The sequence below is a fragment of the Pezoporus occidentalis genome, unplaced genomic scaffold (assembly GCF_034315485.1).
Source record: "Pezoporus occidentalis ecotype Australia unplaced genomic scaffold, CSIRO_AGI_Poc_V1 ctg14, whole genome shotgun sequence".
In the NCBI taxonomy this organism is placed as follows: domain Eukaryota; kingdom Metazoa; phylum Chordata; class Aves; order Psittaciformes; family Psittacidae; genus Pezoporus; species Pezoporus occidentalis.
In genome coordinates this window covers 1,982,154-2,000,654 of record NW_026913209.1, presented here as the reverse complement: position 1 = coordinate 2,000,654, position 18,501 = coordinate 1,982,154, and the positions used below count along the sequence as shown (strand labels likewise).

Sequence of the window (18,501 nt, the reverse complement as noted above, 5' to 3'; positions counted from 1 at the left end):
TTATGCATTTCCATTTACTCCCCACTCATAGCAGCCTTCATGGCTCTTTATAATTCTTTGCACAGGTAAAGTAATCACAAAATGACATCAATGAATCATGTACTGACAGCTCCTGACACTTCACTAAACAAAAACAAAACACCTGCACAGTTAGAAAACAGTGTCAGTCACCAAAGAACCACAGGAAGAGAAAGATACAAATTTGGTTTTAAAAAAAGCCCATCAGTATTCCAGGAGCTGCCACCACTTCCTGAAAACAACACCGTTCATCTCTGTAATGAGAAACTACAGTCACAATGACTGTTTCTTGGGAGGTTGCCCCAGGACTTATACAACAGTCATTCTCAGCAGACAAATATGAAAGATGGACAAAGGTGCTTAGGAGATCTGGGAGGAGGACGGACTGGGAAACCAGCCAGAGACCAAGCACAGCAGGGACCAAGTACAGCAAATTGGCCATTGCACTAACAGTTATCTGGACCTGCTGCCCTCAAAACCTGCCATGCTAAGGGACCAGTGAGTCATTCATCCAGTAACATCAAAAATTAAATAAATATGATTAGCACAGTATTTATTTTGGTGTTTCTTAATGTATTTGTAACGGCACAACGTATTACTGCTATCTTTATTTTTATTATTAATTGGCAGCAGGAAAAGGAAAAAATGACACTGGCCAATAGCGCTTTCAAACACTGAGCTTCCCCTTTAGAAAGTGTGCATGCAGTGCACCAGAGCCCTTGGAGGTCAATACTGCTGAATGGAGCCAAACACAGACCGAGCCTGACCCCTGGCAGCAGCCCCAGCACTGCACAGCCACAAGTGGAGGATACTGCATGTTTCTTAGACAGTGCCTAGCTCTCTGACATTCTTGGTCATGCCAGGAAGTTGATTACCATATATCTAAGCCCTCTGCCATTACTGCCAGGCCAAGTTGGATCATAATTCCACCCTGAAATAGCACAGTCCTGAGCCTCTCTTTGCCATGCACTGTGCAGGGCAAGAGGAGGTCAGAGATTCTCTGCTCTACAAGATCCTCAGAAGCCACATAAGAGCTGATTGCACAAGAAAAAGGTTTGGGATCAAGGAAAACAGCTGACATCTCCAGGGATACCTGCTTACTTCTGCCTGGAACACCAAACTGTATGTCTTACTGTATCTAAGGATGCTTTGACTTCCTAAGAAACAGAGCAGGTTGGACGCTCATGTCTTATCTCAGAAACACAAGTTCAAGTCCCTACCTTAGATCAGGCCTGAGTAAAGATCTGAAGCTGAACTCTTTGTGTACAAGTTGCTGCTCCATGCAGCACACTATTCTGTACGTGCAGTGGCATTTACACACCTCGCTTCTTGGATGTGGTGAAGGCTACATCCAGCTGAAGCACACCTCAAGCACAGCCAAAGTCTGGGGCAACACTGACATAGTGGAGACCCTGCCAGCTGCACTGAGGATCCTATTTCTGGGGCTGTCAGTTAACATCTGTCTTGAATGATTAATGGACAGCTTGTTAACCACGGAGCAGTGTCAGCTCACAGATGGTTCTGTACATGCCTCGTGGCAAGACTATAGACACTTCTGGGTTAAGAGACAGCCAGGTAGAACTGATGAGAGAGGTATTAACGGAAATATATAGGACCTAAATGTTCTTGATGAATATGACCTATATTTGCCAAAGTTATGGCTGCAGTGCTTTTAAGGTTTGAGATTTTTAACTGTCTAGTGCCTCTCCATCAACAAGTTGCTATTGTTATTGATAAAATCATCAATACTTTAGTTCAGATTCAGTCACTCATAATCAGATGTCATAACTGACACACTGAAAACACCAGAGTTCAGTTCAGTAATTCACAGAAAGAGTAAACACAAAGAGATAAGACAGGAGCGTCCAAGATGCTCTGTTTCTTAGATGATCACAGGGAGGATTAAAGAACATTAATTCTTTCATTACTCATCTCATCATAAGGTCAACTGCATCTAAAGGCTACGGAGTATGCTTTTGTGTAATACTGAAATCATCAGGGAAGTATGATTGCTGCATCTTATCAGCTTGGAAATGTCAACTGGAGGAAGTGAACCAAGCAAGTCAGTAAGGTTTATTCTACTTTCAGAATTATCCTGAATTTAGAATAGATACTTAGAAAACTGTTAGAAAGAAAAACAGTGTCCTGGGTTCCGCAGTAGCAGTCATGTTTTTCCTTTGTGTTAACTGGTGCAGTGCTGTGTTTTGACTTCCAGCTTGAGAACAGTGTTGGTGAAGCCGATGTTTTCGGTTGTTGCTAAGTGATGTTTACCCTGACCAAGGACTCTGTGAGGCTCATGCTCTGCCAGGGAGGAGGGGAAGCTGTGAGGAAGCAGACGGGGCGCCTGACCCGGGCTAGCCGGGGAGGTATTCCGTACCACAGCACGTCATGCCCGGGGTGAGGGGTAACTGGGAGTTACCCGGAAGGACAGGGCTTCCGGGTGGGACTCGTTTCTTGGCCCGTGGTATCGTATTCTCTTCCCTTATTATTTTCCCTTATCATTGTTGTAGCTGATAGTAGCGGTGGTGATTTGTTGCTGGACTGTTTTTGTCTCAACCCGTAGGAGTTGCACTCTCTCGATCCTCCTCTCCATTCCTCCGGGAGCGGGGAAGGGGAGAGCCCCGGTGCGGGGAGGCGGTGGGGGGAGACGGACATGGAACTCGATTGTTGTCAGCTCGGCACCACTCACTGGGAGTGAGTGAACAAGCTACCTGACTGGGTTTAAACCACGACAAACAGTAATAAATGCATTCCAATTCCAGGAATAAGTTAGGGTTCCAATATCAGCTAAGTGGGGGAAAAGACTTTTTATTGAACTTCTTCAACACATTAACTCCAGATGCAGGCCAAAGCATTGATCTCTCTATTAGTCATTCACTAGTGTTTGTAATGCTAACAGGTAGTAACACACTTTTCCTACCTCAAACTGACATCAAGGGCTTATCATTTGTCCTTCATGTAGACAGCAGGACAACTGACACTCTGCAGAGACATTACAAATAAAGCTAAACACCATAGGATTATTAAATACTGCAGATAACTTTCCTCATATTCCTAAAACCAGTTTTTGCACACTGTAACTTTCAACAAATGCATTACCGTCACAATGACTCGCTGTTGAGGTTTTTAGTCTAAGCACATAGAAAAAAACAATCCTGTACAAAATGAAAGACTACAGTATGAAGAACTTTCAGTTAACAGTTGCTGACTTTTCCCTATAGAAAACCTTTAGAGCAGTGAAACCAGGAATGAGGATTTCTCAGTGGCTGCTAAGGGGTTATGCAGCCTTTTATCTGTGTACTAATTCAAATCCCACCTGGACCAGCATTCATCTTTCAGCCATACTCAGCTGACAATTACCCTGTTAAAGTTAAGTGACTGCCATAGCCTTGAGGGTGGAAAAAAATGTTAACTCTCAGTCTTCTTTTGTGTAGTCCAATATAATCCCAGTTCTGTGGGATTTTCCAAGACAGCCTCAGTACATGATGCAAGGCACCTGGTCCAGTGGCAATGGAAGTTACAGAACTAATCAGAAATTGTTGCTTTACAGCAACAAATTTAGATGGCCTCCACCTGGCTTCACATCTTAACAATCATCAAAACCAGTCTTCTGCTTTCCTTCTCATAGTATGAAGTATAAAACTGCTATCTGTGGCTTGCAGTGTAATCTTCTACCCACACTTTCCAGCAGGCACCTAAACATCAACAGAACCTGACATAGCTTTCTCTCTAAATCAAAACCCAACCTTTTCACTCTACACCTACTGTTAAAATACCGGTCCATGTTCCTGTCATCTCCCTCTTTGACCCATATAACCTTCTCTTTTATGGCCCCACCATCACTTGCATAAATCTTTTCTGATGCATTGAAAATAAATAAAAAGGCATGAAATAGAAGGTCAATGTTTGTAAGGAAAGCAATGTCTAAACCAATCTGCATAGAGCTATTGTGTTCTGAAATAACACAGACTAATGGATATATGCTTTCTAATTGCCTGCAATCATGGATAAATAAGAGGCTACATTACTACAGGCTGGTGAAGAGAAACTGTGACTTATTATCTCTATTTGGGCTGCAAGTCATAAAAGAGTCAGAATAAATTTTGAATCCGTCAGTGCTTGACACTTCCAGAAGATGACGGATACTGGCAAAAGGAGTCCCCAGAGACTATGAATACAAGCAATTAGCACCACCTATTAAATATTTTCAAGATATTCTGCAATGGGAACAGATAGACAATGTGTTTATAATTTAGTCAAAAGCATTAGAATGCAGATGGTCAGACAAAATTGGTTTCAAACTCAGTAATCTGTTACCCCTTTTTAGGAGTTTATTCTCCACATCCGCAAAAGCATTACACATTAAAATCTAATTTCAAACGGTCTTTAATGTAGATGCCTTTTCTACATGTTTGTGTGTTTTCCAAAGTTTGTCTGAACAGACATTGCTGTTTTGTGTGCAGAGGTGTGCAACAGTACATAACATTGAGGCATAAAACCTGGCCTCTATACACTAAAAATCCAACCTTAATACTTGGAAAAGCCTTATCAAAAAGTGGGATGCCAGGTACAGGAACTTACCGCTTTGTTCATTTGCTGGGATACACTTTTAGGGCTTTACCTGGCAAGGCTCTGAAGGTGCTGCTCCTAACACAATTAAGCACAAGTTGATTTAAACAGCTGACTTGGTGTCATGGTTTAAACCCAGTCAGGCAACTCGTTCACTCACTCCCCCCCTTCTTTCCCTCCCCGTACTCCCAGAGGGACGGAGAGGAGAATTGAAAAGAATGCAACTCCCACGGGTTGAGATAAGAACAGTTTAGTAACTAAGGTATAACACAAATCACTGCTGCTACCACCAATGATAATAATGATAAAGGAAATAACAAGGGAAGAGAATACAACACCTCAGCACCAGCCAACCAATAACTCGCCCCCCAGGCCCGACCAAGCACCGACCCATACCTCCTCCAACCCTGCAGTCTCCCAGCCCTTCCGGCTAACTCCCAGTTACCTCCTGGGCATGATGTGCTGTGGTATGGAATACCTCTTTGGTCAGTTTGGGTCAGGTGTCCTGTCTCTGCTTTCTCCTGGCTTCCCCTCCTCCCTGGCAGAGCATGAGGCTCACAAAGTCCTTGGCCAAACCAAAACATCGCTATCAGCTCTGTTCCCAGGCCAAAAGTCAAAACACTGCACTGCACCAGCTACCAAGAAGGAGAAACATGACTGCTACTGCTGAACCCAGGACACTTGGCTCACTGACTCTCACAGTACCACCTATATGCATACAGCATAGCACAGGATTAAGAGTTTCACAGAATGTCAGCCAAAATATGTAGACTGTCACACTGCTCAGACTAAGAGAGAAGAGAAACAGGAGTATGTGTGTTTATATATTTATGTACATATGTTTTCATACGTATCACAGAATCTTAGAATCCTAGGATGGTTTGGACTGGAAAGGACCCTAAGGATCATCCAGTTCCAACCCCCTGTCATGAGCACCTTCCACTGGACAAGGTTGCTCAAAGCCCCATCCAACCTGGCCTTGAACACTTCCAGGGATGGGGCAGCCACAGCGTCTCTTGGCAACCTGTGCCAGTGCATCAGCACCCTCACAGTAAAGAGTTTCTTTCTAATATCTAATTTAAATCTCCCCTCTTTCAGCTTTAAGCCATTCCCACTCGTCCTTTCACTATATGCCTTTATAAAACCAACATAAACATATATTATACATATAATGCATAATATCAATATGATGTAATATAATTACAATTAATTATGATTACTAATCATATAATTATAAATGTAAATATAATTAATACATAATATATTGGAGAAACAATATAAACACACAGTTGAGTATGCATGTTTTGCATGTTTTACATGTTTATATTATCATAAGCACTGGGTATTTCACCAAAGTGACAAAGTTTGAGCTTTGTCCTGATGATACTGATGAGTTCCTAGCCACAGATTAAACAACTGCAACCATATTTACAGACATCTCCCTAATGGATAAAATGGGTAATTTTCCCTACTCCTGTTCTGGAGAAAGGACCGTGATTACACAAAACAGCAAACAGCCCTCAAAGTGAAGTAACCCCTATCCCATTTGAATTTGAGTGTTGTTAAAATAAAATGTTTTGTGATATAAGATGCCACCAGTAAATTTTGAAAATAGGGACGTAAGTATCTATCTCTACAGCTTTCATCACAATCATCTTTGTATCTCGGCTAGAACATAAGGCTAGTCAGCATGGAAAAGGCTGAAATTTGTCATTGCAAAAGACATCTCCTAAGACATTCATGGGTTTTCTGGTTTTGGCAGGAAATTCCACACATCTTGACAGAGATGGCACATTTTCACAAAAGGTTTTTCCTTTCCTGTTTCCACAGAAACCTCCGGAAGTTACCACTATGTACAGTGGGAACAGAAGTGGCAAGGAAAAGGTAGCACAGGATCCTTTCCTAATATGCTGTTGATCTTCTGCAAGCATTTCAGGAACTAGTTTCATCTTTCCATCTTTCATCTTGATTATTCCAGCTGTAAAATAGGGATGACCATCCCCCGCTGTCCTTTCTAACATGCCGTGAAATCCATGCACGAAAGCTAATATTTAAACATCACCTAAAATCCACTAAAATCTATGAAAAAAAAACAAAAACAAACCAACAGTAACTTCGGTGGGTGAGTTTGGATTGAGTGCTCTAATTTGGCTGTTATTATTTTATTATTTATATTACTACTAGACATACACATAAAATATATACAGATTCCATGTTTCATGTGTCTTAGATTTTTATCACTTTAGTCACTGAAGCCATTAAGGTGAGATATGTCAATTTTAATTACATGTATTTACAACTATATTTCTCAGCTTACACATCATGAGTGATATTTCTCACTGAATGAATTTTCAGACTGGTAAGAGAAGCTAAATGCATTTTCCTTTAAAAGTTTGTGTAATCTGTGAAACACAAAGGCATTAAGCAGTTACATTTTCCTGAATCACGGTGTCTTTTGTAACAACAGCTGTGTATTCAGTTCAACAGTGAAACTCAAACTGTTTTGCTCATGAAAATGGAGCCAAATAACCAAATGCTGGAATGAGTTGCAGGCTATTGAAAGCGGACAGTTGGCTCATTAAATGTGCCCCCCATGAATGATGTCCCTTCCCTTTATACTGGCATTGAAATAATCCAGATTTACTTTGTATTCTACAAAGTATTTTTAGGGCCTTCTATGATCAAAATAAGATAAGATATAGGAAATACATTCCACAAAGATAATACAATTTGTTAGCAAGTGCAAACCTTCAGCATTTACCAAACAAATGCTCTTAGTTTTAGAATAAATGACTTTCAGTGTAATTACTTATAGGATTTCATGTGGGTTTACCACCACCACTGAACTGCTGCATGTGCATCAGAAAATTTATGAAATTTTGGCAATATTGAGAGGAATGACTGCCTCTATTTTTCAGATACAGGTGGGATCACAGCCTCCCTGAAGGCAAAGGGAAAATTCTAGTACATATCAATGAGAAAATACTTTAGATAGGGAATTCAAGCTCAGAAACAGTAAAGACATCCAAGATGAACTGACACATTATAATTAGTTCTCAATACAGTTGTATGCAACTATGACTCTTTTTCCTTTAAAGAGTTTAATTATCTTCTCTGGTTGTCTTCAGCATGTCTCACCCTCAGTTTCACTCCATGTAGCTCAGTTCTTTTTACACTTTCCTGTTTTCCTTCTAAAGGCTTTGGCATTTTTTAATTCTGTGCATTAATTTAACTGCTTCTTGCCTTGCACATACTTCCATAAAAATCTTTAGTTATATAAACCTCTGTTTTGTGGCAGGACTGTTTATGCATAACAACCAAGCAGCCTGGTCTCTGAGCAGGCTATTGACACTGGACCATGACAAAAGGGTTCTAAAAGATTTGAGTCAGTCAAAAAAGTTCCTTCAGAGCAAGTTCTGAGCTGATAAGCAAAAATACTGAGCTGCCTTTTGAAGGGCCCATTGCAAGTACTACATGAAAGAGTGATTTAATTACTGCCCCAAAACCACAAAGCATTTAATGAGTGTGATAACTTTAACAGCTCTTGAGGGATGTATAAATTACTCCAAAACCCCTCTGCTCCTCAGATCAGTGTAGAATCTGGAGAGCATAGCAGCAGTGTAGGGACATACTGTGTTCCAACAGCATCCTGGACAGCATTAGGAAAAGCATCACCAGCAGGTTGAGGGAAGTGATCCTTCCCTCTACTCAGCACTGGTGAGTTACATCATACAATCATAGAATGAAACTGACCCTAAAGATCATCTAGTTCCAAACCCACTGCCATGGGCAGGGGCACCTTCCACTAGACTAGGTTGCTCAAAGTGCCGTCCATCCACAACTTCTCTGGGCACCCTGTTCCAGTCCCTCACCACTCTCTAATACTCTTATTTAAAAAAAAGGGAGGGGGGGGATAATGTTGTGCAACAGCAACAGCAGCTGAAGAAATGAGTGAGAATGTCTGAGAAAAATAATCCTGCAGACACCCAGGTCAGTGCAGATGAAGGTGGAGGAGGTGCTCCAGGCCCCAGAGCAGAGATTCCCCTGCAGCCTGTGGTGCAGCCCATGGTGAGGCAGCTGTGCCCCTGCAGCCCATGGAGGTCCATGGTGGAGCAGATCTCCATCTGCAGCACATGGAGGACCCCAGGCTGGAGCAGGGGATGTCCGGAGGAGGCTGTGACCTTGTGGGAAGCTCTCACTGGAGCAGGCTTCTTGCAGGACCTGTGGCCCTGTGGAGAGAAGAGCCCGTGTTGAACTTGTACAATAACTTACTTTCCTCAAAAAGAAACAGACTAATATACAATATTCAACATACCTGTGGAAAGAAAGACTGAAGAATAATGTGTGAACATCTCAACAGATTACATTAGTACAAAGACTGAAATTAAGACAACTGGATTACGACTTTATTTCTTCAAAGCTGAAAGGAGTTTGGATGTATCATTGCAATAGGTATCTACTTCTACAAAACCCTAGGAGTCTGCTCCTCATAATGCAGAAAAAGCATGACAGCACTCACAGTAATCATAGGGAATTCCCAGATTTGCCATTACTTATGGGGAGCGCTCACATTCTCCTGCAGAGTTCAGCAGAGAAGTCAGTCAATGGGTGTTTAACTCTGGCTGGCATCCTCTGCACTCACTCCTGCAGTTTCACTGCTCCTGCCTCCTGCCAGCACCAACTCCAGAGCTTTTTTCTGCAGGGCTGGCAGCTGCCTCCATGTCTCTGCTCCAGCCAGTGCTGCACAGAGACATCTCTGAAGTGCTGGCAAGAGAACTCAAAGAGATTCCAGCGGGCAGGGGAGATCTCCTGCCAGTCTAAAGGAGCAAAGGACTGAGGGAAAAGGAATCACTGGGCTATTTAATCCTGTCTTTTCATGTCTGTATAAAGGACAGTGGGAAGCATGTGCTACCAAAGGAAAGAATTTTCTATCATAAAGTGGCACAATTCTTTCTGTAAGCCTTTCCATGCCCTCAGAAAGAAGTAACTTTTTCTTCTCAGAGGGATCAAAAGGAGTCTGCCAGGGGTGACAAAAGAAAGGTAGACGTTAACCTCCTGACATGGCAATAAGATAAGCTAGTATGAAGGAAGATTATACTGCAAAGAGCTTCTAGGACTGAGAAGAAAATTGTCTTGGTTCAATAAAAAAGAGGAGACGCAACACCAGAGGATTAAGAAGTGAGGGAACATGGTAAAAATTACAGACCAGAGAGAGACCCCTTCGCAGCAGCACTTTGAATAAACAAAGCTTCAGGGGTCACAGCAAGAGGCAAGAATAATTGTCAGGACATGACTTTAGATCATAACAGTCAGAAGAGAACTGTTAGGCCTAGGAGCTGCTGTGCTACATGCAGTAAGACCTCAACACCATCACGTGGGTATAAAAATAAAGACAAATAAAAACATGAGTTATGGATGGTATTCAAAGCCGTATTTGTTGATAACAGCAGCGAGAAGAAATGTCTATAGAGTCAAGAGAAAAAAACATGGAAGGAAGCCTAGCATACTCTTGGCAGCAGAAAAGGAGGACTCGGCACTAAAGATTCAAGAAACAGAAGTGAAGAATCAGGAAATGGGGGGAAGGGGGGCTAAGTGTTTACTGGATTTGGGAAGAGGAATGAGAGTTTCAAAAGCAGTCTATCAGTCAAAGAGACAACAATGAAACACAGGCCTTCATGTCTGCGATGATAACTAGAGACAGTAACATGAGCAACTTTAGCTGATGGAGGAAGGAATGTACCATACTGAAGGAGATGTAGGATGTAATTAGAGCAGTTTTGGATAGCAGGTTTGGAAAGGTTAGAGATGAGAGGAATGAAACAGATGACATGATAGTTACAGGAAGGGAATCCAACTGGTGTTTTCATGACAGGGAAGGTCTGTGACTACCTTCATTTGAGAAGAAACTTACGGACTTTAAGAAATAGAAAAAGAAGACAGGATGAAGTAGACACGTGATAGGAAGGGAGGGGATAATAATGAGAGAGGAAGGAAGAGAAAGGATGAAGTCAACATTTGTGTGACAGCAGAATGAGAAGTCAATGTGGAAAAGGTTAAAGACGGAAGTAATTTGTGCTGTATTTTAACTGGCTTTTCTGCAGAAGCAAATGAGGTGGTTGCAAAGGAGATTGAGACTATTTTCTCAAAGAAAGAGAAGCACCCAGCAAAATCCAAATAAAGCAAGTCATGGTTTTTGTATGAGAAAGACTGGATGTAGATTTGTGAGTGAAGACATGAGGACATAGTGACAGACAGCTAAAATGTCAGATTAGGTATCAGCAGGGAAAAGTAGCTCAAGGGTGAGCATGTTGATGTAGAAGTGATAATCTCTGCCCCACAGTCAATGCCTTATCAGTAATCAGAGTTAGCATTTCTCATTACAGCAGTACAACTGAAGTCTAAAGACTGATCAGAAAGCTTCTCAAATCAGTGTGGTCATGCACTAAACAAATGGCTCTCAAAACCAGATGAAGCAAGGAGGAGGGGAAGGAAAATACTGAATGCCTCCTTCAGGGTGTAGCCTTGCTCTGCTGATTATCTCCTAACATTTTCCTCTCCAGAAAGCGCACTTTATTTCCAGTTTCCATTCTCACGTACACCTCCTTAGCCTTGTGCTCAAAATTTACAAAGCTTCAGCTCCTCAGCTCTGGGAATTCTCTGTCTTTCCTCAGAATATTAGTTACATAATAGCTTGAGCTAAGCAATCAAAGCAGTGATAGGTCAAAAGGAAGATTTGCCTGAGGTGATGAAGGAAGTTGATGGCAGAGCTTGAAGCTGAATACACATTTCTCTGCTATTCAGACAGCACAAAACCCGACAGAGCCTCCTTCACTGTTTAGATTTTGTTGGCTTTTTTTCAAAGCAGCACTGTTTCTGAAGCCAATGCTACAAAATGAAACGGCATTGAAAGAGCTAATAAGCGAAAGAAATATCCCCAGATGGCACTGCTTTCTAGCCCTCAATGGCATTTCCATTATATTACTAATAAATTATATATCTCACAATCAATATTTTTCCACATCTCTACTGTAGTTCTCTTTTTCATTTCAACTGCCTATAAATTTGCATGTTTGTTGAGAAGAGAGAAGAGATAGTATGTGAAGACCAATCTTCCCCTTGGACTTTACGTTCATCACCTTCAAAACACTCAAGTCCAAAGATGCCAGAGCTTGTTGGTACTGACATTTCTAGTTGTAAAAGATGAACTTGAGAATCACTGTTCAATCCCCTCACATGAGTTTTGTGGGACAACTATTGAATATATTATTTGGTAAGTGGTGGTGACAGCAAATACAGCACCAAAATTTAAAGGGATGATTTAAACATTTTTGGCATTGGAGAACAGTGTAACATTTACCTGTCAGTACTGCAGGATGCAGTAAATAGGCCAAGCCAGGAACAAAGAAAGCCAGGGTGCCAAGGACTGCTGTCCAAGATGACAACAGTTACTAAGATAACACCTATCTCCAGCACTTCAAATTGCCACCCTTCAGGGCCTGTTTGGGTTACAATTTATCTGTGATTCCTTAAGGAAAGGGATTGTATTGGAAAGGTATTGCAGCATTACTTTCCTCCATGATATGACATCTTTCTTAGGAATTTCAGGATTTTTCTCCAGTGAGTTTATCTGGCATCAGTTTCTTGAGAAAATGCCTTCAGAACTGAACATGAAGCATGAAGTACTTCAGATCTGAAAAAATTAAATAGATGTCTCAGGAACAAAAAAGGATGCTTATGAGTTATACTGATATTCATTACTACTTGTATTACACAGAGCTTAGGCACTACTGCTCATAATGAAGATGCTTTTATGCTACTTGGTATTAAAAGGGAGCAAAAAGACTGTACTATCCCTTGACATTTATTGTCTAATAAAATTGACAGCTGATGGATACAGACAGATGGGGAAAGGAAGGCCATTAATGAAAGAATAACAATCAGCACAATGGTAACATCCCCCCTCAAATTTCTGAAGTTCCTATAAGCATGAAGAATGGTTGCTGACGGGCAATTACAGTGAAATTACATAACACAGAGGCAAGGCTATATGTATGTAGAACAATCTGGGTTTCCACTGCTTTTTAAGAAGGTCATTGGAAACACTTTCTTTAAGAGAAATGTTTACAAAAGTTGGTTTTCTTGCACAAGTCTTGGTTAACATTGTGAGACCTTGGCTTCTCACTCAGAATTAATGCTTGATGTAATGGATTACACATTCTAGGCCAATTTTGACATCAGATTAGCACCGTTTCCTCTGGTTATTTCTGCGAGCGTTCCAAAGATACACATACTTCGAATTCATAACAGCTTACAGGTCTTATATTCAAACTTAGGCACACATTTGCCACTTAGATAAAAACTGAGCTCTGCCACTTAGATAAAAACTGTAAATGCTGCAGCATTTACAAGGCCATTTTAACCCCACTCCATGTAACAGAACAGTGTAACACAATTATTTCTGCAAGCAGCTTTGTCCAAAGTAGAAATAGGATAAAAATCGAGACAAGCTTGACTTAGGCTTTGGGGTGATCCCAGGTAATACCTGGTAACATTTCTCTGTGTCCTAGACGCTTGTTTTACAAGGCACCAGACTGCTTTCCTCAGAGCAGGAACTGGTTATAATGGCAGAGTACTCCTTATCACAGCTGCGGGACAGCCTAGATGTGAAACGAAGCAGGTACTGCCTGTAATCCAGCTAAAGGTAACGTGTGCTATTTGTTTTAGTGAAATCTCTAGGGACAACCAGCCCAAGCCGCCATGGTTTGCAGTCAGCTAAGCCGCAGTACGGGCCCGCTGCCTGCCGACACGCTCCTTAGGCTGGGGTTCACCACGACGCCGCCCGGTGCTCCCGTAGGCGGCACCACGCCACGAGCCCAGGCCGGCCGGGCGGGCAGCGCTCCCGAGCCCACAGCTGAGCGCCCGAACTGCACAGGAGCACCACGGCCGCCTTCGGGTGCCGGCCGCGGCAGTGCGGCTGAGGCGCCTCGGCGGCAGTGCGTGCCGGGAGCGGGAGGCGGCCCGGCCGGGTCACGCCCGCCCCCGGCCGCACCACCGCCCCTTCCTGTCATGGCCGCTGGCGGGCAGCGGGAACGCGGTGAGGCGGCGGGGGCCGGCGACCCTCGCAGCTGAGGGTCCGCCCGGGCGGCGCGGAGCGGGAAGGTTCCCCCAGTGCGGAGCCGGCGGCAGGAGGTGACTGAGGGGCGCCGTGCGGGCAGGGGCTGCCCCGAGGAGCGGCCGTCTCGCAGCCAGCCCAGCGCCGCTGGGACGGGACGGGTCGGGTCTGTGCCTCCCTGCTTCGCGGCCCCTTCAGTGTGGGCCGGCCGGATGCGGGCGAGAGCCCCGCTGCTATCCCCGATGGGGGCTGCTGGAGAAGCCGCTTGTCCCGGGTGGCCCAGGCGGCCTCGGCCACTGTGGAGCATCTCGGCGGGGGGTTCTATCGTGTGTCCCCGCCAGTGAGCCGCTTCTGCGGCAAAAGCGGCTGCGGAGCGGGTGGGTGCCGGCGGCATGCCGAAGTTGGAGGGAACAGGAAGGATAATACTTGTCCCGCAGTAAGGTGTGCTCGGAGACGCGTACCCGGGGAGGGGCTGTCAGTGAAATTCGGATCCCCGCCGGAGTGCAGTGGTGTCCCTGTGCTCACGGGGATGTCCAGCTCTGTAAGGCGTGGGTAAGTGGTGTGCAGCAGCCGCCCAGCCCTGAAGAGCGGGTAGAAAAGACCCATGTAGCACAACATGAAGTCAGCAGGCACAGTGGGCTGCAGGCAGGAGAGAAGGGTATGATTTTAACTCGTGGTAGGGCTCCAAAAGATTAGTTTCCACTAAGCTGTGTAACAAGATAGCAATCCCACCGTGGCTTTCTCATTTAGTAAGTCATTTACTTTTGTAATTGTGAAGATAAAACCGTAATTTCCTGAGTCCCACAAAGGTATTTGTAATACATCAGTCACATTGGTTGGCTTTCAGCAAGACGTTCCTTTTGCTTTCCTTTGTAGATAACGCTGAAATACCTGCTTCCAAGCTTTCCACCGCTTTTCTCCTTTAACTTCCCCTTGGGGTCAGCTGGCCATCAATATGCCTTCTACCAAGAACACCTCAAAACTTTTCCTGGTCCTCATTTCACTGCTGCTGCTGCTGCCAGTAGCTGAAGCCCTGGATGCAGGAGATACCATCGCCTTCCTACTAGGCCTTGCCGTCAGTGTCATTGGATTCTGTGCCTGCCTTGGCTTGTACGCAAGGAAAAGGAATGGGCAACAGTGATTTCAAGAAGATGCTCAGATGAATTGCATTTCCAAACATGGCTTGGGGTTGAGATCTGGGGTGTGAGACTAAGCTTTGGTTCTGGATGACTTTCAGAAACCATGTAGTAGATATTTTTGCAAACCCCTCTTACTGTGCAAGGCAGCAGAATCAAGACTGTACAAGTAAAAGGGATTTGTAGGATCTGTCCTTGTGACAGTAAGATGATTTTCTATTGCTTGTGTTTAATTGTGATTAAGTACTTTCTTAGAGAAGGATAAGAACTTTCTGAACAGGGAAGGAAAACCACAGTGGTTCACAGTAAATGTTTATAAATGGAACATGTGTGGGAGACCATCAGCAAGTTCCTCAATTTTGGTTTCAAGGGTTAATCAGGAGGATGCAGCTGTTAATCTTCCAGTCAGAATGACAGAGCTTTGGAAGTACTTGTAACTAGATAGCTAGTGAGCAGACTGCTTTGACTTGTGTGCATATGCTCACATTCTTCATAATGACAGTTAACACCTAACAGGTCACAGGGATGAGACTTCAGAGAATATTTAAACCTTTTTTTTCACTTATTTTAGAACATGCCTCTCCTGTAGCCTGTATTCTGGTTACCAAGTAGATACACTTAAGAACAGAACCAGTATTTTTCTTTAATGTGTATTTCACAGAAAAGTACATGTAAGGCTACATAAATTGGATTAGGGATATGGGGTTTGTCTCTACTTTTTTGTACTTGGCTTTCTATTAGGCACACCAGGTTTAAGGCTTATTTCATTTGGTGTTTGTAATTTTTTCCCCAAAACAGAAGTTACCTATTTTAATGAGAATTATGTGTAATACTTCTGCATTAGGGGGCTATTAGAATTATAATGAGACAGTTGTGCATGTACTTCTTTTGGAAATGTTGTGTTAAAATCCTGGGTTTAGTTAACAGGTCCATTGTTCTTAAGTGTCTTCCTCATGACAAACTTATGCTGCTAGCTAACTGTTAAGGCTTCTTATCTGACTGATGCATATATGTTCCACAAAAGATCAGCACCAAAACCAAAGTAAAAAATCCTGATGCAAAATGGTTGATGCAAGTTGTCTTACTCTATTCATGCTCAGTCAGATTGTATGGTGTATGGTTGAAAGACTACTCAGTAGCATATACAGGACCCATTTCTTTCTTTTAAGTACCAAAGGTGAGATGGCAGAGCCAAGAAATGTCTACCACAAGTCCCTCTGGCTTGTTAGGATGCTCTAGCTTCCGCTTGAGCGCAGTCTGTAGCAGCAGCAGGATAAGGAGCACAGGAAGGTGAGCTTTCCACAGTTCACAGAATTTCCTTCTGATTTTGTGGTGTGAATGCTGCCATTTTTGCTAGAAATCTTGGCTTTTATCTTTAAGAGCTGGGGAAGAAGGTTAAACGTGATGCAGTGCCACATATATTGATACTGTTCTTCTGTGTCTCTGTTCAATAGAGCACAAAGCACAATGGCTAGAGGAGTTGTCAGGCAGGGCTGTAGTGGGTGGGCAGATCATGTAATCCAAATCATAAGATTTCTGTATGTCATTTGTGACTGGTTTGACTTTGCTTTCCAACCTCTGAGGGGACGGAAGCCCTGGTGATTTCAGTCTTGCAATTTATACCCCTCTCATAGTTAATGGAGGCAGGAAGGTAAAACAAAAGCTTCTGAAATTGTGTGGGGTTAAAACTACAGGACTCTACCCAGCAAGCCACAAGAATGTAGGTTTCTGCTCTGAAGTGACAGGGATAATAATGGTCACAAAGTTACTCTGATGAGATTTAAGTCTTGCCAGATAGCTCTTCTTGAACCCTTTTTGTGACTTCCAAAAGGCAGAAAAGGACATAGTGCACAAGTACTATATACAGGTGAAATTTACAGCCCTAAGAAGAGCTTCAGCCAGTAGTGTCACCTTTGAAAGCTGCCTAGCAGCAGTAGATGATCCTGAATCTGATTTTTTGACTGGGTGGATGCAAGCACACATAAAGTGTGATCATCCATGTTCCAGCTTGGCTAAACTATTACCCTGGGAAAAACAAACAACAACCCACAAAACCACCACACCATTAACTTTATATTTTCCAAAGTTAGAGAATTTTGCCAATTTTTCAGAAGAATATTAAATACTGCTCTCTCAATAGAATAAATTTTATCACAAGCAGCTTTTCGCAGACTTTTTTATCTTTACATTGGAAAAGATCCCTGGCAGTAGTATTGCAGAGCTGTGTAATAGTTTGGTTGCAGGAGAGCTAAGCTTTAGCAGAGTAATTAGCATCAGGCGACAGGGATATGCGGAACTGTGTTCTTTGCCCGAAGCTCTATGTTCTATTGAAAGGTGTTTGCACAGTGTAATGGTGTTGTTTCCTGGGTTCTGACAGAAGCTTTATTGTTAAAGACTCACATTTATTAACGGCTTGAGTGTAAAATCGGATACCCCTGTTTTTCTTTTGTCTTAATAAACTTTCATGTATGATTTGTCATCAGCTTGATAAAGTAATTCTTATGAAAAGGAAAATCGGGATGACAGGAAATTAAACTGCTTAAATTACTTATATTAAATACTTTTTTCTTATATACTTTTGCCTATGTTAGGTGACTTTACGAACTAATGTGGCCTTTTAGTCCTGTTACTTGTTTATCTCATTTCAATACCGGTTAGTTCAGAGCACTTCAAGGGGGCTGGTCCCCTTACTTTGAAACTGGCAGCTTGCGTTGTGAAGAAGCCTGTTTCTCTGGTACAAGGTAAACTTGAAGTATTTATTTTTCCTTTTGAATGTGATTTTTAAACATTATTATTATGTAGTTGCCTTTACACCACAAGAGCCATTTATGGCAGTTTTCTAGCTGGAAATCCAAGGGTATAAAGGACCATTTTCTTTTTTTCTAAAGAAAAATTATGTTCTAGTGCTTTACAATTATTCAAATTATACATTTATATATTTTGGGGGCTTCAAAAGAGCTTGTTTTATCCCAGCATTTTATGAAAACAGAGTTCTAGCTCATGTGGGACTTGAGCTAGTACACAAAGCAGTTCACTGCACGCTAAACTAATACCATTAGTGGCTGTCTTTAGAGCAGAAAGCCAAGACAGCCTGACAATGCCTACCTCTTAACAAATACACCCTACCCTCTAATTAGTGCAAGAAAGCTTCAAGTCATGAATGAGTAGCTTTTGACTGCTATGATTTCCATCTGCTTTAATAGTGTAGCTCAAAACCAGCCATCCTACAAACATTTAACAGTCAGTGTACAGTCCCTTTGTAAATGGTCAGAAACCCTTCGCTCTTCATGGTGTACCTTCAGGCTCTACACACCAGCTAGGCATTGCTATTCTGTTGGGTACAACAGTATGTGGGACCAAAACTCTAAACACTTCACCCGGTCCCTAATGCACTCGCTTCCCTGGGTATATGAAAACTGATAAGGAACTGCTGTGAACCCTTTCTCCTGCTGCCAGTGGTACTGTTTTAACATTATTGTGAGACTTGGCAGTTCTATGGCACCTTCTGTCTTAGAACCCTTATATGCTTACAGGTATTAATGTTTGCAACCCTACTGTATCCTTTGATGAGTGGAACAAGTAGAAGGAGAATCACTGAGTTGCAGCGGTATCACAGGAAGTAGGTCATATATCCAGGATGTTCACTATGATTTCTGGAGGGTGTTG

At 42.7% G+C, this 18,501-nt stretch overlaps 1 protein-coding gene across 1 annotated transcript; it reads left to right on the top strand.

Annotated features, from left to right (window-relative positions):
* Positions 1–13,620: 13,620 nt before the first annotated feature.
* Positions 13,621–17,314, top strand: SMIM30 (small integral membrane protein 30). Its single transcript, XM_062609558.1, has 2 exons — positions 13,621–13,776; positions 14,576–17,314. The coding sequence occupies exon 2, from the start codon at positions 14,655–14,657 to the stop codon at positions 14,838–14,840; it is 186 nt and encodes a 61-aa protein (XP_062465542.1). The 5' UTR covers positions 13,621–13,776; positions 14,576–14,654; the 3' UTR covers positions 14,841–17,314.
* The last annotated feature ends 1,187 nt before the right edge of the window (positions 17,315–18,501 follow it).